This window comes from Mytilus trossulus, chromosome 2 (assembly GCF_036588685.1).
Source record: "Mytilus trossulus isolate FHL-02 chromosome 2, PNRI_Mtr1.1.1.hap1, whole genome shotgun sequence".
NCBI lineage: Eukaryota > Metazoa > Mollusca > Bivalvia > Mytilida > Mytilidae > Mytilus > Mytilus trossulus.
In genome coordinates this window covers 67,266,519-67,288,865 of record NC_086374.1, presented here as the reverse complement: position 1 = coordinate 67,288,865, position 22,347 = coordinate 67,266,519, and the positions used below count along the sequence as shown (strand labels likewise).

The 22,347-nt window shown below is 31.3% G+C and overlaps 2 protein-coding genes across 2 annotated transcripts in view; one reads left to right on the top strand and one right to left on the bottom strand.

The window, feature by feature from the left end:
* LOC134705952 (sodium- and chloride-dependent glycine transporter 1-like) overlaps nt 1-9,876 on the top strand; it is a 29,158-nt gene extending 19,282 nt beyond the window's left edge. Inside the window, exons 8-13 of the mRNA XM_063564664.1 lie at nt 1,284-1,396; nt 3,552-3,680; nt 5,501-5,600; nt 6,276-6,376; nt 7,856-8,026; nt 9,583-9,876. Of these exons, the coding sequence (XP_063420734.1) occupies nt 1,284-1,396; nt 3,552-3,680; nt 5,501-5,600; nt 6,276-6,376; nt 7,856-8,026; nt 9,583-9,726 (758 nt within the window). The 3' untranslated portion in view covers nt 9,727-9,876. The remainder of the gene's footprint in view (nt 1-1,283; nt 1,397-3,551; nt 3,681-5,500; nt 5,601-6,275; nt 6,377-7,855; nt 8,027-9,582) is intronic.
* A 7,702-nt stretch (nt 9,877-17,578) lies between these two features.
* The window catches only part of LOC134707847 (sodium- and chloride-dependent glycine transporter 1-like), a 39,755-nt gene continuing 34,986 nt past the window's right edge, over nt 17,579-22,347 (bottom strand). The window contains exons 11-14 of the mRNA XM_063567940.1: nt 20,900-20,999; nt 19,762-19,862; nt 18,580-18,750; nt 17,579-17,927 (exon numbers count right to left, since the gene is read on the bottom strand). Of these exons, the coding sequence (XP_063424010.1) occupies nt 17,784-17,927; nt 18,580-18,750; nt 19,762-19,862; nt 20,900-20,999 (516 nt within the window). The 3' untranslated portion in view covers nt 17,579-17,783. The remainder of the gene's footprint in view (nt 17,928-18,579; nt 18,751-19,761; nt 19,863-20,899; nt 21,000-22,347) is intronic.

Below are 22,347 nucleotides of genomic sequence, written 5' to 3'. Positions count from 1 at the left end.
GTTAGTTTGAACGTCCCTTTGGTATCGTTCACCTCTCTTTTGATCTTGAACAGATTAAGCAATTATTGTTAGATCGTTATTTGTCATATTTGTCATATATTTAGCTCTCAACGTTTTTCTTGGTCTTACACGTCAATGACTTTCATGTCTTCGGTTTACAGCGTTCCTGATGAAAATAATCTAGAAATTAGATTGGGGAATATACATGTTTTTAGCATTATTTTCATTTTGAAACAAGATTGCTCCACACACCAATCAACAATTATGAATATTTCACCAAACAGTTTTAAAATGAAATTGGAAGTTGTCACAGACAAGTTAAATAAAGGCAACAGTAGTATACCGCTGTTTGAAATTCATGCATCGATAGAGAAAAAACAAATCCGGGTTACAAACTAAAACTGAGGGAACGTATCAAATATAAGAGAACTACGACACAACAGGCACAAAACACCAAAACGTAAAACACACAGAAACGAACTATACTCTAACAATGTCCATTTTCCTGACTTGGTACAGGGCATTTTATGAAAAATTGTTGGCTGGAACCTAGTTTTGTGGCATTCCAAACCTCCCGCTTTAATGGCAATGTTAATCATAACATTAAAAATGACAACTTTTCACGACAGGGTTACAAAAAAATAAATGAGGCTAAATGAGTCATTTACAATCAAAATGAAGCTTAAGATTTAATGGAAATTGGTCACTACTGTTTTCATTGTACAACAAATGTATATACATTTACTCATAATTTCGTACACCTTATTAGTTCTCAATGCATTTTTAGATAATATATAGGAAGATGTGGTATGAGTGCCAATGAGACATCTCTCCATTCAGGTCACAATTTATAAAAGTAAACCATTATAGATCAAGGTAAAGTCTTCCATACCGAGCCTTGACTCACACCGAACATCAAGTTATAGAGAGCCCCAAAATTTAACTTGTGTAAAACCATTAAATAACGGGGAAACCAACGGTCTTAAATCTTTGTAAAAAAATGATCATACACGTCCAAAGGTTAATTATTTTGGGTGTCTCCTAAATTAAAAGTAAAAGAAATATTCGAATTCACAAATGTTTTCTATAAAGTACTGTTTTCTAACATAACATTGACCTACTGGGCATCTATCGGAATATTTAATGAACGGAATTATAAGTAGGTATACTGAATTGTCCAGGACTTGTGATCAAAGTCATAAGTTGTTTGGTGAAATCGACTCCTGTAAATTAGAAAATGTACGTAAAGGCAATATTCTTCATTATCTTTTTTCTACATGTAGGACCAGGACTGGGATTTATAGTATATCCTGAAGCTTTGGCCCAACTGCTAGGAAAAAATGTATGGTCGGCTTTATTTTTTGTGATGCTGCTTTCTGTCGGTTTAGACAGCCAGGTATGAAAGGATTTATTTCTAAAATATTATATTAAGACAACAAGTGTAGTAGTATACATGTTATATATCAAAATGCTGTATCTACTATACTGAAGTTAAATTCAATGTCTCGATGAATTGTATTGAAAACACACCACTCTATTCTGTCTCACTCTTTTCTTTCTCTATTTCCCTCTCTGGTGTTCACACTGCTTTACTCTGTGCCTAATAATTATATATATATAAAAAAATTCTACTTGCAAGATATACGTATGTGATAATGTCAATAGATTTGTATATTATATTTTGCTATTACACTTGTGTGTATTATATTGGAAAATTGAAAAGAAAATATAATAATAATAACAAAGTGTGTAATGATATGAAAAAAGAGTAAATGAACGGAACAGGTTTGAATCGTCAATGAATAGCATATCAACCAACAATGCAATATTAATATTAATATATTTTGTGTGTAGTGAATGGACAGTAACTATGAGACATTGTGAAACAGACAGGTATGAATAATCGTACTTCTGTTCTAACTTAATATTATTTGTCTAATGATATGAATATTTTTTTACAGTCAATATGATACTAAAAATATGATTTGTTTAATTCTGACACCATCAATATTATTTTAAAGTTCATTAAGTGTTTTTTTTTAATTGCTATTTTAGTTGTTAAGTAATATTGTTACAAACGAGTACTATATCTATTTCAATATGGCTGTGTTTCTCACCAAAAGGATATTGATAATATTAGAAATTAGCAAAGTATTGCAGTGAAAATAGTAGTCATTCTTTAACATAATACAAAAATATTAAACTCTGAGAAAAACAGCCATATTGAAATCGTCAATGAATACCCTACCAAACGACAATGCAATATTTATATCATTTGTGTTTGGAAAAAGGAAAATCATACATTCACAAAATATAACGCTTCAATGTTATGGGATTTTTTGAAACAATTTCGAAGTTCGAAAATATACATTTTAAAACCAATGAATTTTGCCTAATTTTACAAGCAATTTCACGTGCTTTCATCCTATGATATTCTCTCTTATTTTCTGCAGCGGTTATGCTATTGAATAGACTTAAACACAATATTAAAAACCAATTGTTCAGAGAACAATTGAAGGTCTTCCCATTTCTAATGATTTATTTTAATATGAAAATATCAGAATTCGGTTTTAAATGTAATTTCCTGGGCCAAATAAAAGGTAATTCTTAGCTGATTCCAAAAATATATGGTTTCTATATACTTTTGAATGGATTAGATCTAAAATGAGCTTCTTTCGGTTTGTTTTTTAAAAAGTCATTTGGTTTGTAACTTAAAGCACAGAGTCATATGGCATGTGGTGTTTAGAAATAGATTTGAAGCAAAGGTCAAAATCTAGAACGTCTAATTAAACTTTGACCTTGACAAAGTACTTCAAATCAAAAGACCCTAGGTCTTAAAAATGTATGGTTGATAAGTAACTTCAACTCACGCATGATTCTAGATATAATATCGTCAAAAACTCCAATTTCTTGTCTACGTACCCTATCAACCCAAATTAAAAGTTTTCGACATGTTATAACTAACAATTTAATAAAGATAATTTGTCGATATGTTAGATAGTTTACAAAAAAGGTTTAAATTAGCCAAAATCCTAAATTTAGAATATGACCTTGACCCTTGACCTTGACCTTATTTTCATTTTTTGGACCAATTATTTCATTTCAAAAGACCCTAGGTCTCTATTTCTTACGGTTTTTCAGTTAGATGTGCATATTCTTATAGGATCGAACATAAAGGGGTGAAAAACTTTCATATGGAGTCTTCGTAACGCTTCGGTCAAAATAAAACAGAACATCCTGAGGATATAACGAGCAATTTGGAAAAATAAATTTGTCAGTTTCTTATACGGTTACGAAGCCTTAGAGAAAACAAGAAAAACAGTTTTCGGGAGATAATTCTTATATCGGAAAGTATTCGGTTAAGCAGAGTTGGTTTCAAAGGCGTATTAACTTTACAATATCATATTCCAAAAATCTAAGCGTCATCTTGCGAAACAAAATAACAGCGAAGGAAAATAATTAGGTGGCAGAAAAAAAAATGATAATCAGAAGAAATCCAATAGACCTTTCCACGGAAAAGTTGAAAGACCTTATTATGATTTTAATTGTAGTTTGCATTTTGTGAAGTTGCAATAGCTGCATGTACAGACAATTTTCAATGGTTACGCAGTCGTAGAGTAAAGTTTGTAATTGTCGTCTGCTTTACCAGTTTTCTATGCGGAATGATAATGACAACAGAGGTAAATATTATAATAATTTATTTTCTTTGATGACCCTTGATGAGTGATTGATGATTAATTGGTGTTTAATGCTACTTTTATCCTTATTCTGGTGATCGTGGCGATCACTTTTTTTCTGTTGGAGGACGCCGAATGTATCTGACAATCCTACTCAATAACTTTTGAAGTAGAACATTCCTGTCACGTGCAAATGGTGCATATACAAAATTTCAATCTATAATGAGTTTGTAGACCTCTTAGGCCTCTGACCGACAACAGAGCTTTAACTAAAATATTTTTATTTTCTATGATGGATTATTGTTAACGACAAAGCTATACTTTTTTATATTTACATTTTTTACAGATTTGTTTTTAATCTAATGATGTATGCAAATGTATTATACGCCAAACACAAATAATTGATATAGTAGTCTTCTCGTTGGGTTCATGTTACACATGCGATTAAATATAACACTGAAATCTTATAAAAATATAGAAATATAGAAATGTGGTATGAGTTCCAATGAGAACCTATCCACCTATCTACTAGTTCGCCCAGGACGAGGATGTAAAAACTATTTGTCACCGTACGACTTTCAAAAACATTCAAAAGGAATAGGTAAACAAAATGTAAACAGTTCAAATAAGAAAACCAACAGCAATATTTGAGCTAAAATAGTCAAAGAGATTAATATTACACACAGCAACCAGCTGCAACCACTGAATTTCATTCATGTTCGTGACTTATGACTGGAACTTGTACAATGTGGTGGGAGTATACATGTTTGTACTCTCAATTTTCTTGTACTCGCTCTAAATCAACCCTCCGCTATACTTATACAGTTGTCAGCTTTAAACCAATTTGTCGTTACACAGATATAAATTTGGTTTAGTTATCTTTTTGTTAGCTAAAATTTTATTTTGAAAAATTTCGATTTGTGTATGATATGATTGACATGGGTGACAGTGACTTTAACTGATATTTCTGTGATGAAGTGTTCATCTCGAATTATCCTTTCTATTCAACGATATTTTTTTTTTCAATTTCAATTTTTATTTCAATTTTAACTGACAAACCAGTGTTCTAAGTATGCCTGTTCCTTAAATAGTTATAAGAATCTCTACAAGTTAACAAAATTACGTAGGAATTCATTCTTGGTACTCATTTGCTGATACAAAATTAAAGATATAAAAATGAATATACATTTTAAACTTTAAAAAATGTAAAATTAAAAAGTGTGTATCAGAGGAATATGAAAAAAACTACTTTAAATAAACTTTTGAAATTGGATTCCTCATCCAAACCTTGTCTTCATGGGAATTTAAAAACCAATTGTCTCGCAGTCTGAGGAATATTAAAATTGCAATAACTTTAAACATAGGCAGTTACTTTTACAATTTAGACTTAGTGATCATTCCCTATACAATGAAATGGTAAGGTACAGAAACATTCCAAGAGCACAAAGATGTGTAAAAACACTGTGGAGTCCGAATGATGATTTTCATTTCTTTTTGTATTGTGACATTAACATATCATTGCGTTATATTTTTTGGCTTTTCTTAAGTTCTCCGTATCATTACTTCAACATATTGATTCTTTTAATAAACTAAAACACATTCTAAACCAAACCCCTGAACGTGTTCTTCATATTGAAGTATTTATTAAGCAGTGAGAACAAAGGGAGTCAGACAAGCGCAGATCGGTTTAGTTACATAAATTTTATGATTGAACTATTAAAATATGTTCTATTATATTGTAGTGTGAAAAAATTGATGATTTGCAAATATTTCCAATAATCGGTGTCAAATTATCGTCTTTATCTATTTGATTCTTTTATTAGGGAGGCATTTATATATTTCAAATAATAGACTGGTATATTGCTGCTTTTATCCCCGCAGTGTTTGGTATTATAGAGTGTATCGTGTTCGGCTGGATTTATGGTATGCTTACATTCTAAATCATTATGTACATTGTATTTAGTTAATTTAAATGGCAATTAATTTTAAAATATGTATATGATATGCAACAAATTACTTCTATTAACAAATATAAATAACATTTTTATTTGCAGAAAACAATATAATTGTACAAGCAGAAAGTACGATATTTATACTAGAAATTTTTTCATTATACTAAATTCAAAATATATGCACAATAACCTAGTGCTTGTAGGTGTTAAAAATGAAATGATTTAAATGGGTATATAGAATGAACATAAGACAATACTAGTTATACAAGAGTTTACAATGGACATTTTTATTGACATACAATAGTTTATTATTGACATTTTTACCTTTTATGTCTGTTTGTTTTGTTCACATATCATTGTCAATATACTGGAATTTGATGCGACTGTCATACAAGTGAGGAGTTTAGCTAGCTATACAACTAGGTCCAATCTAGCATTTTCTACTTGGAAAATGCCTGTACTATGTCAGATATATGACAGTTGTTATCCATTTGTTTGATGTAATTTAGCTTTTTTGATTTTGTCATTTGATTAGTAACTTTCCGTTTTGAATATTCCTCGGAGTTCAGTATTTAAGTGATTTTACTTTTTACAAGGATTTTCACACAGTGTAGGAATAACATTATCTGGTTTTCATAAATTTCAGGAATAGACAGATTTTCACGTGATGTTAAACTCATGTTAGGAAGAGGAATACCAATATTCTTTAGAATTTGCATATGTTTCATTACACCATCTATACTTCTAGTGAGTATTTACTATTTTTTGACAATTTTTGTTTTCAATATACATACCATCAGTGGAATCACAAGTCTACGAATACTTTAATATAAATGTAACTCTATATGAGCTCGCATTTTGGCTCAATAACTTATGAACTTTCATAATTTTCAAGCACTGTATACAATTAATTGAGGGTCTATAGATATAGGAAGATGTGATGTGAGTGCCAATTAGACAACTTTCCATCCAAATAACAATATATAAAAGTAAACCATTATAGGTCAATGTACGGCCGTCAACAGGGAGCCTTGGCTCACTTCGAACAAAAAGCTATAAAGGGTCCAAAAATTACTAGTGTAAAACCATTCAAACGGGAGAACCAACGATCTAGCTTGGTTTTTTTTTAGTAAAAAAAAAAATCCTTGGTTCCTTGTTTTATAACATCTTCAAATATTATGATTTTCGCAATATATAATCAGGGCGCATAAGAATACAAAGTGACTACCGTTTTGTGATGCAGCAATATATACACGTATCATATTTGAAAAAAAAAACCTTAACGACGTATGGTGGTTGTTGTCGCTATCGTCATTTTGATTTGCATTATTCTGTACTAGAAAATATATTCTCAAATGTATTTCACCAGTCATTATATACGGACGTTTTATTATAACAATTAGAAACAAATAAGTAATTAGTTATCAAAGGTACCAGGATTATAATTTAGTACGCCAGACACGCGTTTAGTCTACAAAAGACTCATCAGTGACGCTCATTTCAAAATATTTATGAAGCCAAACAAATACAAAGTTGAAGAGCATTGAGGATCCAAAATTCTAAAAAGTTGTTCCACATACGGATAAGGTAATCTATGCCTGGGATAAGACAATCCTTAGCTTTTCGAAAAATTCAAAGTTTGGTAAACAGGAAATTTATAAAAATGACCACATTATTGATATTCATGTCAACACCGAAGTGTTGACTACTGGAATGATGATACCCTCGGGGACGAAACGTCCAACAGCAGTGGCATATCGACCCAGTGGTGTAAAAAGTTATCAAAGGTACCAGGATTATAATTTAGTAAGCCAGACAATGAAAGTTGGGTTTTAGTTGTATTCACCTCGAACCCAACGTTTACAGTGTATTTCCTGATATCTGTTCTTAATATGTTGAACACGTGATCATTAGAATAGAAACTTGTCTGCAAGGAACGCAAAATAATGGACTGATTGCTTTCCTTTGGTTAAAAATTCGTTTATTGGTTTATTGGTAATTGAACCATCATTTAAGCTTAAGATTAACTCATGCAAAACATTTGCACAGAATTTTTTTAAAGATTATTCTTTGAATCAGATCTTGTTTGTTAGAGATTTTGTCAGCGAACCTATGAGAACATCAGTGCATCTACGGATGGGCATGTGCAAACAGCAATGTACCATTCCTAGTTTTAAGAATTTTTATTGGACATTTACTGTCACACTTATTGACATTTTTTCTTAGGCAGTATTGGTATATAGTATAACGGCGTATCAGCCGCCGACATATGGATCTTACAAATATCCAGATGCAGCGGTAGGATTTGGAATATTTGTATCGGTGTTTCCTTTGATACCCATCATTGTGTGTGCTTTCATAGTTGTACAGAATATGCCAGGAGAGACATATAAACAAGTAAGTACAAACCTTATCATACTGAAAAAGGTACCAATTATAGTTTCATGCGTATCTATAATTTGCCTTATCAGTATTTACTATATAAAAGGAAGATGTGGTATGATTTCCAATGATAAAAGTCTTCACAGGAGACCAAATGACATTGAAACTATCACTATAGGTCATCTTACGACTTTCAACAATGAGCGGTTATCGACTTGAAATATCAGTGAACTTGAGTACGCCAGATGCGCGTTTCGTCTACAAAAGACTCATCTGTGACGCTCATATCAAAATAGTTATAAAGCCAAACAAATACAAAGTTGAAGAGCATTGAGAATCCCAAATTCTAAAAAGTTGTTCCACATACGGCTAAGGTAATCTATGCCTGGGATAAGAAAATCCTTAGTTTTTCGAAAAATTCAAAGTTTGGTAAACACCGACCTAGTGATGTAAATAGTTATCAAAGGTACCAGGATTATAATTTAGTAAGCCAGTCAATGCAATTTGGTTTTTAGTTGTATTCACTTCGAATTCAACGTTTACAGTGTATTTCCTGATATCTGTTCTGAATATGTTGAAGATGTGATCATTAAAATAGAACCCAGTCTACAAGTAACGCAAAATAATGAACTAATTGCTATCCGTTGGTTTACAATTCGTTTATTGGTTTATTGGTAATTGAACTATCAAGTAAGCATAAGATTAACTCATGCAAAACATTTGCAGAGATTAGCCAAATGGTCTTCGTAGATCATCACGTTGATGACTTCCGGTCGATGATAGTCTATCGATATATATTTTAATGATTTAGAATTAGAAGTCGTCTAAAAAAATACGTAAAACAACTTGTGGCAACTCGTTTTTATGGTCTGATCAAATCAATGATATAGTACCCTTTTTAGACTGGTTTTAATGGGTATATTTAGAAATCAGTAGCAAAGTCAGCATTTTGTTTTATATTTCATTTGGTAGATTTTACATATTTTTCATATTTTTGATTGTACACTTCGGAGAGAAACATCAATTTGTGAAAGAATGCTTTTCTAACACTCCAAACTAAATCTTCTTACTTTTATATCTGAATATAAATTTTAGCTACATGTATCATACACAGCTACTTTTTCATAAATACTATTTCGGTACTAAAAATATGTAGTACTGGTAATATTTAGTACTATTTCTTTACTCTAAAATTATTGTAATATTTGGGTTCTTGTATTTTACAGTACTTGATTTGTACTTAATATTTTGGTACAGAAATAATACCAACAGTGATAGCAATATTCCATGAAAATCATAACGTATAAAAGATTTGAAATAGAAAACATCCAAAATGCTGAAAATGTAACTGTAGTAACCCAAAATCTGTAGTGCATAAATTTCAAATACAAATAAAGTACTGAAAAATACAGGTACCTAAATATTACAATAATTTTAAAGAAGTTAAAAAAATTTTTTTTTTTTAAAGTAACAAAAAAGTAGTGAATATTGAAAGAAGATTTCCAGTACTACAGATTTTTAGTACAGAAATAGTACAGAAAAAGTAGCTGTGATTGATTATATTTTCACAGAAACTAACAGCAGCGTTCAGGCCATCATCAAAATGGAAGCCAGCTATAAAAGAAATCCAAAGTGATTACTATGAGAATAGAACAGCAAAGCAAATGCGTTTTTTTGAAAAAGTGAAGCTTAATTTAATTGGTGAAAATTATTAGGATCCAACTTAATAGGCTGCAGAAATAAATGTTATATTAATTGTCTGGAACACAAAGTGTCCAAACAGTTATTTTTATAATTCCTTTGATCATTCTCGCTATGCTTGTTTATGATATTTTTTTACATTCACCACGTGAATAGGGTTTACGTATAATTGCATTCGATGTGAGATCGATAAAAAGTTGACAAAAGCTCAAAGATAATCATTTCAGCAAATGATATTTCTAAGAACCGCAATAGAAAAAAACCCTGTTAATAACATTTTTCACCGAATTAATTTGATCTGTACTGATTGATTTAAATAGTCTTCAATACATGATTTATTTATTTGATGTTTGGCTTTCAAATAGCTTCAAGTAATAGAAGACTTAACTATGCTATAGGAATATTCAAACTCATAAGAAGAAAGCAAATCTACAATTTCATTACAAAACAAAAACGAAAAACGACGAAAAGACAAACAGTACATGAACAAAACACACAAAACTAGGGTTTAAACAGAAAGATGGTATAAGAAGAGAAAACTAGGCAAACTCTTTTTTTACCTGACTAAGCGGTATGGGCTCATTGTTGAGGGCCGTACGAAGACTTATAGTTGATAATGTCTGTGTCATTTTGGTATCTTGTGGACAGTTGTCTCATTGGCAATCATACCACATCTTCTTTTTGTATAAAATAAGGCGTTGTTACATTTATACAGTTATGGATCAGCTCTAGTATACATGTAATGGCTGAAATGCGTCAATATTTAAGCCTTCATTTTCAAAGAACAAAAAAAATCCCCGTAAAAATTGAGCACATGTTTGACCGGCTTTATGCAAATAAAAATAGAGACTCAAATGTTCAAACATTTTAGCCATTATCACGGAACGATGATTTAGTAGTCCTTTACATTTTCAACTTCTTGTTAAATGAAATTCACATATAATGTCGATAATGCTTAGCTACTAGTTGACGGTTTGGGAAATATAATGAAAACATATTATATGATTTAACATGAATAATCTACACCAATCCTTTACGATACACATCAATGTTCTGAATAAACATATCTCACTTCAGAATTAAGGAAACTGCTGGGGGTCTATCCATACGCATGCTCCGTCAATCTTTAAAGACCCAAATGCTGCAACACACTTGTCCTAACAGCATGACAAATAGTTTGTTGTCCCAGCAGATAAACCCCAAACAAAATCGTTTGTGTGTAAATCACATTACATAAACTGCTTGATAAATAAATTAAGTAATGACAATTCACTTGGAAACTGAACATATACCCGCACGACACTTACTACAGAGGAAATATAATGGATACTAAGTAGTCATAGGCCTGTTCTATGTTCATTTGGATTTTCTTTTTCCAAAGATTAAGAACTGGATCTTCCATCATTATGTCAGATACATAAACTACATACATAAGTTTCCCTACAAACAACGGTATATTGCTGGGTTATCCAAGTAATCCACGATTTCTATTTCTAAATTATTGACATCAATTCTATTAGCAATCAAAGCCGGGATTCAAAGTTATTGTGAAACTGCTTATTTAAGAGATGGCGTCAATCACATGTGTATACAAAAAAAAATCCAACGATCTTTAATAGTACATACAATCTAAGACACTTGCAACTTGCAAAGATACCTGAGGGAAAACTCATAGATCGAAAATTTACTGACAACGTCATGGCAAAAAAAAAGGACAAACAGACATATGATAGTACACAAAACTCAGCATAAAAAACTAAAGACAAAGCAACACGAACCCCACCAAAAACTGGGGGTGATCTCAGGTACTCCGGAAGGGTAAGCAGATCCTGCTCTACATGTGGCACTCATGGTGTTGCTCATGTTATTACAAACCCGGTAAATTGTATAATTTGCTAGGTCACATTCGTGAAAAGAGAAGGTGATTGTAGTTACGACATAAGTAGCAAATATGATATCATCTGTGAAACAGTCATTTCTTAATAAATTGCAATTGTATTTAAACATTTGACTTGACACAAGAATTCCCCATTCTAAACTAAAAGACAAATTGAGAGATTTGGTTAGGCTATGTTTCATAACAACGAATGGCCAACATAGATACAAGTATCTTGTCTTAGGGAGGGTTAAATCCAACTTAATAAATTTCACTCTGATTCAAACAAACAATTATCCGAAACTAACATTATCAAGATCCTTGGTTTTTTGATTGGTACTTTTGGAGCACATGTTATTTAACAAACTATCGACACTTCCATGGGAACCAACTGTACTTATAATCTTATCGTCCCCTTTCCGTATTGTTATGAGGTTGACTTTATATACAAACTTTAGTCCTGGTATCTATGATGAGATTATTTACTTTCACTGGGTCGATGCCACTGCTGGTGGAGATTTAATTCACCAAAGGTATCACCAGCCTAAAAGTGCTGACATGAATTATAATTGATATGGTGATTTTCATAAATTAACTGTTTACAAAATTTTCATTTTTGTTAAATACTAAGGCTTTTCTACCTCCGGCATAGATTATCTTAGCTGTATTTGGCAAAACTTTTATGAATTTTGGTTCCCAATGCTCTTCAAATTCGTACTTTATTTGGCCCATTTAACATTTTTTGATTCGAGCGTCACTGATGAATCTTTTGTAGACGAAACGCGCGTCTGGCGTATATACAAAATTTAGTCCTGGTATCTATGGTGAATTAATTTACTACCACTGGATCGATGCCACTGCTAATGGAGATTTATTTCCCCGAGGGTATCACCAGCCCAATAGTCAGCACTTTTGTGCTGACATGAATTATCATTGATATGGTTATTTCTATATATTAACTGTTTACAAAATTTTGAAGTTTTGAAATACTAAGGCTTTTTTTTTTTTTTATCTCCGGCATAGATTATCTTAGCTGTATTTGGCAAAAATTTTAGGAATTGGGGTTCCCAATGCTATTCAACTTCGTACTTTATTTGGGCTATTTAACTTTTTTGGATTTGAGCGTCACTGATGAGTCTTTTGTAGACGAAACTTCGTGACAATGTTGAACGCATCTATCCCATCGATCTAGAGATAAAGGATACAACGCATACCGTTAAGGCTACCACATATCTTGAATTACATCTGAAAATTGACAATGAAGGACGGTTGAATATCAAAATTCACGACCAACGAGATGATTTCAGCTTCACAATTATGAACTTTCTCAGCGCCTGCATACGGAGAACACATCTTCCAATTAATATGATATTTCCGGACTTGAATTTCCTGTCATGATTTTCTTGATAAAAGGTTGCTACTCACACGAAAGATATTAAAACAAGAGTTCAAAAAATGGTGAAGTCGCAATTATACCTTTGTGCATTTTACGGACATCATTACGATTTTGTTACCTGTTATTGAATATCCGTTTCACAGATGATATCGGATTTGTTTCTTACGAATGTTACCTACCGAATAAGAATTATTACCTGGTTTGCAATAGTGCGCGACACGACGGATGCCACATGCAGAGATGGATATGTTTACCCTGTCGGAGTTGTTGATGCTATTCATGTTGCTGAGTCTTATTTCTTTGGTATTTTTCGCCCCTTTATAATCAATGACGGACTCAAAAATGTTCCCATGGGGAGGTTTGGTCATGATAATTTTCCAAAAAATCAAAGCCGATCTCGTATAAACTTTATGTGAATGCAGATTCGAAAAACCTCTTTAAATGATTATTTCATACTGATCAAGTAGCATAATTGTAATAGGCGTCTAGTTTATGAAAACAAAAAAATAACGACCTTTGTATGAAATTTATTATTTCGTACAATGAGAGTTAACCACTGTATTGCAATTCTTTATACTGATCTTGAAGAATACATTTTCAAAAGCGGCCATTTTATGTGAATGTACATTTGAAGAATCTTTTCATTGCATTTCATTTCAAACTGATCTTGTAGAATTCATAGTAGATGGCGGCAATTGTATGTGAAAGTAGTTTTGAAGAACCTTTGTATTACGTTCTCATTTCAAACTGATCTGGAAACATACATAGCATTAATGCTACATTGATTATAATCTTGTTAGAAATATATCTTTTAACATTTTCTCCAAAACTACAAAGTACTTCTAACACTAAAATCATAAATGTGATTACTTGAAATCTAGTAAATCATTCTTATTGATTCTAATGAAGAAAACATGTATATATGATGAAATTGTAATAATACAGATTAAATACAATGCAAAAAAAAAAAAAAAAAAAAAAGATATCCAGGAAATAGCTTCTAAATCGCACAAGAAACGCTTGTAACTTTATTCAATATTTGCATCCGGTAAATGTTATATGACGGTTCTGTGTGTGTGGCTTCTTTGAATAAAAAAGGGTCGAAAGATACCAGAGGGACAGTCAAACTCGAATAAAGTATACATATAATGATCTTGGATTTGTAAGAATACTTGATTATTTTATTTCTACATTGTATGAAGATATGTATTTTATTTAATTATTTAATGCAAGCTGATGTTATAATTTGTCATCGTGTCTCTCCGTTATTGCTATGTATCGTGTAAACCCCCAAACATTATACTCGATCAGGGCCATTGCAATTTCAATCGGGACCTCATTTGAATACATATTTATAGATTTGGTCGATGTCAATTAAGGTCATTTCAAGATGGTTTCCTTTATCGTGTTTTAGTTAAAAGTAAAATCACAAAAATACTGAACTTAGAGGAAAATTTAAAGTTGACATGGTTAATTAATTGCTTTACACACAAACCTGTAAACTCATTCATGTACAATGTGACCTTTCACCTGGAAATATAGTTTCGTATACAAAATTCCACTTCTTTCAGGTTTACACTTTCAGTATTAATGGTTACAATTTACAATTAAAAAATGTTAGGTCTTGATTTATTTTAGTCGATACGTTAAGAGTTAAACACAAAAAGTCGGAATACGAAAATTTTTGATACTTTAATCACACATATTCAAAATGGCGCATCGTGGTTTACCGGTACACACGTGAATAACATTAAACGAAATCGATCTTGGGAAGATTTCACTAGTTTTTATCTTGACTGTAATGGTTTTACCATTGAAGGGTTCATTTTTACTTATATTCAGGATTCAGGTACACTTGTTAAGATGCAATGACACAAATTTTACTAAATCCGAAACAAAGCGGACATTCGAGCAAAGGCTGATGTTTATGCAAATAACCAAGTCAACACTGTTAGATTGTTTATTTTATTTTAAAATAATAAAAAAGAGTAGTCAAGAATACTTTTATTTCTAAATAATACAAAGAATTGTCAAGAATACATTATAACATTGACAACACATGATGTTTCTGTTTACTTGGCCAAACCTCGTTCAACATCGTATCCCAACTCTGGAAAAAAAATTGTCATGAAATTCTATAGTACTGCATAGTTCGCACTCTTTCCATCAATTTCATTCCCAGGGTACAAACTGCGACTTAACACCCCTTTCTACGGTATGTAACACATAAACAAACGACAGCTACTGAATTACAGGCTCCTGACTTGGGACAGGAACATACATAAATAATGTAGATATATCTCATTACCAGAATATTTATCCCACCCCCTTTGTCATGGTCTATTGACTAATATGTATTAGTTTTTGATTAGGTCAGTTATTGAGGAACCACTAGTGAATGGTCAATGATATTTGGTGTGCAGTTGAATACACTTTGTCACTTTTTATTTATTGGCTCACACCAAACAACAAGCTATAAAGGGCCCAGAAATTACTAGAGTAAAACCATTCAAACTAGAAAACCAAAGGTTTGTTAAAAAAGGACAACTTATGAAAAGTCAACGGTATGTAATGGTATTTGGTAAGCAGTTGTATATTCCTCCATGCAGCTTGTAACTATTAGCAAAACCTACATGTATACTGCATAGTAAGCTTTAAAAGACCGGGAATAACAAATGTAAAACAATAAAAACTAAGAAAAATGTTAAAATAAATAATTGGACATAACTTTTGAAAGTGGCGGGATTGGATAGTCACGAAAATTTTAGGGTACAAACATTATTCAATACTTGAGAAATAGCCGAGATAATATTTTCACCAATTTTTCAACAATATTCGTCTTAAAACTTCTGTCAAGTTTGCCTCTGCTTTTTTTATTTAACTGCCTACAGCGCCTTTGTTGCTTTGATTAGAAATTGTCCTTCAAATCTGTCTAAAATGAAAATCTTTACAATATTGTTCCGTATGATATTTTTTAGAAACATGCGAAATTCTCAAGTGTTCATTTAGAATTAACCTGCATGTTTATGTACTAGATGTATTTGCTCCTCTATACATCAGTTAGTAATATACCTAAACTTTAGCCGTTGGGGAAACCTGATTTATTTAGCTGTTACATTTCTCCGTCATTAGATTTTCTTTTCTAATAGTTTTATGTTAGTTGGCTATTTTTTTGTGTGCCTCGTGTTGATATGAGAAGTCTGGTCATTTCAAAAAGATGGTTATGGTTTTCAAATACTGTGTTGTTACACTTTTACAGGTTAGTGTAGTTATGAGCGCTCACAATCATGTGCCTTTTAATATGTATGTGCCGTAATTCATTTCTTGTCTTTGATGCTTAAATACCCGTCTTCGGTTAACCTTCGTATATCCATCTTTTGCTATCGTATATAATTTCGGCACCATTGTATAGACTTTGTTATTCATCGTACTTGCTTAGGTCACTTTTTGGTATTTTAACGAGATCGGGACCAACTTCGTACAAACTTACAGTTTTCGCCTTCGGGTGTCCAGCGTATATAAAAATCATGACAGTGTGACGCGGGCATAAAGAAATTCGTAACTCAATCACCCGTAATTGTGAATTAAACTTTAGAATTGATCAGTATACAATGTTTTAACAATTTGCAGTATTTAGATATCGTCTAAAATATGAATTATTCAATAAAACTTATGTTCTAGATTTCCAGTTTACAAAACAATCGAGCAAATGTTGAACAGAGATATCAAAACAAAAAATGTCTTTGTTGGTTTCTGTTTAAATAAAGGTTCTGTTAAACGTTGGATGTTAAATCCTCATGAAAGAACTTCAATATCAACAAAAGGTCGGGATTTGGCAGGAATGGTTTACCCTGAAACGTCCGCACAAAAAGAACTAGGGAAAACTCGATTGAAGCGAGCCAAGATGAAACAGACGTTTTGAAATTGGTTCAGACAAAGTTGCTCTTGTTGAAATCTTTATGTCGGAAGGAGTAACAATCTTATCAATTTACACTTAAAGGTATAAATATATATATATATAATCTCTGTTTGGGGATTCATTTCCGGAAACAAGTGTTTGGCAACATTTGGGTTTTTAAAGATTGACGTAGCATGGGCATTGACAGACCCATTCAGTTTCGTAATTCGAAAAGTGAGATATTTTTATTTAGAACATTGATGTAAAAGATATCGGACAGGTTTGGTGTAGATTGTCCATGTAGCATCATAAAAAAAAGTTTATAAATATATTTCCCACACCATTCAACTAGTAACGATGATCGATGCATTCTCTGGGAATGGAGGCTAAAATGTTAGAGCATTTCAGCTTCGACATGTATACTAGTGCGGATCTGTTACTGAATAAAAGTAACTTTCTGTATCGTATTGCCATATGCTAAAGTGCTGTTCATTAGGAGCATAGTTTTCTCTGATTTTCAAATCTTTGTTTTGAACCCTAGTTTTGTTTGTTGTGTGTTGTGTATAATTTGTCTTCTCGTCGTTCTGTCGCTTTTTGAAATGACATTGTCGGTTTGCTTTCGACTTATGAGTTTGAATATCTCTATGGTCTGTTTCAGCCTTTTTTTTTACTTGAAGCTATTTCAAAACCAATATCTACCTTTGAAAAAATATATTTATCAACTGATATTATTCTATTGCTATTCTTAGAAATATCCTTGACCGAAAGGAACATTATGAAATGGTGGGTAATAAATCTATCAAAACATGTAGCGAGAACGGTCAAAAGATCTTCGTTTAGACACTAAAGTGTTCATGACAATTAATATAACATCTATTCTTGCAGCTCATTTAGTTGGCTCCTAATTTTTTTCACCAATTATGTTAAGCCTCACTTTTTCAAAAAAACGCATTTGCTTTACTGTTCCATTTTCATAGTAATCACTTTGGATTTCTTTAATAGCTGGCTTCCATTTTAATGATGGCCTGAAAGCTGTTGTTATTTTCTGTGAAAAAATATATAATCATATGAAAGTTAAAACATATATTCAGATAAAAGTTATTTCTTTTTTTAGTTTGGGCGGTTGATAAAGCATTCTTTCACAAAAAGATGTTTCCCTCCATAGCGAACTATCAAAAATAGGTAAAATTAGTAAAATCTAACAATTGAAATATAAACAAAAATCATCATTTTGCTAATGATTTCTTAATCTACCGATTAATCAAAGAAATTATTGGTACCATATCATTGATTTCATCAGAATCGTCTAATTCTAAATCATCAAAATATATATCAATAGTCTATCATCAATGTTTTTCTATTTTCGACCGGAAGTAACAAACGTGATGATCTGTGTAGACCCTTTGGTCACTATTCCTGTGTAGACATTAGATTTTATAATATTATGTTAAACACCTACTAAACTGTGCAGATGTCAAAGTTCACTGATATTATAAGTAGATAAACGCTCATTGTTGAAGGTCGTACGGTGACCTAAAGTGTAAATTTTTGTGTCATTTCATCTCTTGAAAAGAGTTGTCTCATTGGCAATTATACCACATCTTCTTTTTTATATAGTTTATACTGATTAGGCAAATAATCGATGATCATGAGACTATAGGTGTTATATTATGCGGCACGATAAGGTTTCAACTTACTTGTGTATATGTTTCTCCAGGCATATTTTGTACAACTATGAAAGCACACACAATGATGGGTATCAAAGGAAACACCGATACAAATATTCCAAATCCTACCGCTGCATCTGGATATTTATAAGATCCATATGTCGGCGGCTGATACGCAGTTATACTATATACCAATACTGCCTAGAAAGAAATTTCAATAGGTGTGAATGGAAATGTCCAATAAAATTATTAAAACTATGGACGGTGCATTGCTGTTTGTACATATCCACTCCGTAGATGCGCTGTTGTACTCATAGGTTCGCTGACAAAATTTGTAACGAACTAGATCAGATTCGTAGAATAATCTTTGAAAACATTCTATCGAAATTTATTTTACTAGAGTAAATCGAATGCAAACATTATAGTCAAGTTCAATAACCAATAAACCAATACACGAATTTTGAGCCAAAAAAAGTAATCAGTTAATTATTATGCGTTCCGTCTTCTAGTGAGTAAACGGTAATTTTATCAAGACTAAGTTCTGTTTTAATGATCACATGTTCAACATATTAATTAAGAAATTCAAAAAAAACACTGTAAACGTTTAGTTCGAGGTGAATACAACCAAAAGCCAACTACCATGAGTCGTTAAGCATTTTTTTTAAATTTATACATGTATTGTACATATTGTTGTCATTGTTGAACCACTTTGTGTTCTTACATGCCCTGGTTATTGTGAATAGTTTTTGAAGCTGGTACAAATCAAGAAACCAAGAATTATTTTAAGCTAAAAAAAGAAAGCAAACTAGGCAATATATTAATTGTAAAATCTGGTGCCTAAAAATAATGAGATTTCATAAGTTATAAACCAAAATGCAAGTTAAGATATAGTAACATTTGTATAAGAAATTTGTTTTTCTGTATAAATTTTACTTGCTAATTAAATGAGAGGTACAAATCATCTTTCAAAAGGCACACGTCTGTAAAAAATTGTAAATTTCATCGAAAACGTTTTTATATTAATATATTATTCAATAAGTACTTTAAAAATTATAATATTTTATACACACGAGATAATATATTCTCTGATTACTACTTAGTAATACAAAAAATCGGATATAAATTGATATGCTCAATATTCGTAGACATGTGATTCCACTGCTTGTAATTATATTAAAAAAATAAAATAACAAAAAAATATTAAATACTCACTAAAAGTATAGATGGTGTAATGAAACATATGCAAATTCTTAAGAATATTGGTATTACTCTTCCTAACATGAGTCTAACATCACGTGAAAATCTGTCTAATCCTGAAATTTATGTAAAACGTATACATGTATTATCTTCCACTGTGTGAACAATCTTCTAAAATATTTAATGTTGTCTTATGTTCTTTGTATATTCTCATTTTCATTGTAAATACCCATTCATACTTGTTCTCATGGTGTCTTCTTATTGTATCTTCGGACATTCAAATTATCTTAATTCTTATACTTACAAGAACAATGTACTTGCTTATTGTGAATAATTCTTGAAGTTGGTAAAACAATGTTATTTTCATTTCTAATAGAATTATCGATCGTACTTTGTACAATTATATTGTTTTATGCAAATAAAAATATTATTTATATTAAATTTTGTTTGTTTAAGGTAGATTCATAATAAATCACCACCTTGGATTGCACAATCGGAGTATACAACCGGTCTAGTTCATTGCCTAAATCTGCAAATTTGGTGACAGATTTGCAATTTGTCTGTACAACTGTTTATTTGTTAAAAGAAAAATAAGCTATTCACTGCATTATTTATACTGTTTAAACAAATAGCAAAGATAAGTATTTCTAGAATCAAGTTTTCAACTTACCAATTTTAGGGGAGTTAACTCTTATAGTATTTTTTATACTGGAGTGATAGGGTATATTTTTTATTGTTTTACTTGTAGACTGAAAATGTATAATTATCATAAATATATTTTTAAGAGAATTGGCACCATATTTAATTCAAAATTAAAAAAATATAATGCTTTAAAATATAAGCATACCATAAATCCAGCCGAACACAATACACTCTATTATACATGTATTCTTTTCTGCGCTACCAATATTTACATACAGTGGCAAAAAAAAGCCCAATATCGTTCTTCAACTTTTTGAAGTTCTTTGTATTCTATTAGATGTTGTCTCATATCCTCTCTAAAACCGATTCATTCTTGTCTTTGAACAAAAACAAGTTGTTTTCATAATATCTTTTCACATTCCAATAAGAGATTTTAAAGTATTATAACGATCATTATTATTTTGCTTGAACGATTGTAACATAATAAAATGATAAAAAAAAAATAGCCTACCATAAATCCAGCCAAACACGATACACTCTATGATACCAAACACTGCTGGACAAAATGCAGCAATATACCAGTCTATGACTTGAAATATATATATGCCTCCCTAATAATAGAATCAAACAGATAAAACGATAATTTAACACCGATTAACGAAAATATTTGAAAATCATTCAATATTTCTCCCTTTACAACTATTAAAGAAACAGGAATATTGGTTTGTCACTTGAAATCGAATTAACAAAATAACTTGTTTTAATTTTATCGTTGAATAGAAAGGATAATTCGAGATGAACACTTCATTACAGAAATACCAGTTAAAAGTCACTGTTACATATGTCAATGTTATCGTACATAAGTCGAAATTTACATATTTGATCTCAACTTTATTTTGCACAACAGAATCCTAGCTAACAAAGAGATAACTAAACAAGATTAATAGAATCCTAGTTAACAAAGAGATAACTAAACCAGATTAATAGAATCCTAGCTTACAAAGAGATAACAAAACCAGATTAATAGAATCCTAGCTAACAAAGAGATATCTATACCACATTAATAGAATCCTAGCTAACAAAGGGATAAAAAACCAGATTAATAGAATCCTAGCTAACAAAGAGATAACTAAACCAGATTAATAGAATCCTAGCTAACAAAGAGATAACTAAACCAGATTAATAGAATCCTAGCTAACAAAGAGATAACTAAACCAGATTAATAGAATTCTAGCTAACAAAGAGATAACTAAACCAGATTAATAACTTTGTTTACGACAAATTGGTGTAAAGCATTTTTTTTTTCAGTCAGACAACTGTACAAGTATAGCAAAGGATTGATAACGTGTCACCACAAATATGTATAGTCCCACCAAATTGTGCAGGTTCCAATCATAAGTCACGAACGTGAATGAAATTCAGTTGTTGCAGTTGGTTGCTGTCTGTAATATTAATCTCTTTGACTGTGTAAGCTCAAATATTGCTGTTGATTTTTGTATTTGGACTGTTTTAGTTTTGGTGACCTATTCCTTTTTGATTGTTTTTGAAGGTCGTACGGTGACCTTTAACGATCCTATTGACTGTCCCTTTGGTATCTTTGTCCCTCTTCTATAGTTGTTACATCCTCGTCCTGTGCGTAATGGTAGATAGGTAGATAGATTCTCATTGGAATTCATATCACATTTTTTTTATCTAAGCATATTTTTTTGGATTAAATTTCAGTGATGTAGGTAATCGCATGGGTATCGAATGGGTAGCATCAACCCAATAAAAAATCAATGGGTAACAGATTCTACTAAGAATTTTTTTATCTTGGTCAACAACCAAAAAATTGTGGGTAAGTACTTATTCTACTTATTTCATATACACTGACAATTATTTCAATTATTTGTGGTTGGCTTGGTTAATAAACTCATCATAAGTTAACAACAACTGTATCATTAATCTGGCAAATCTGAT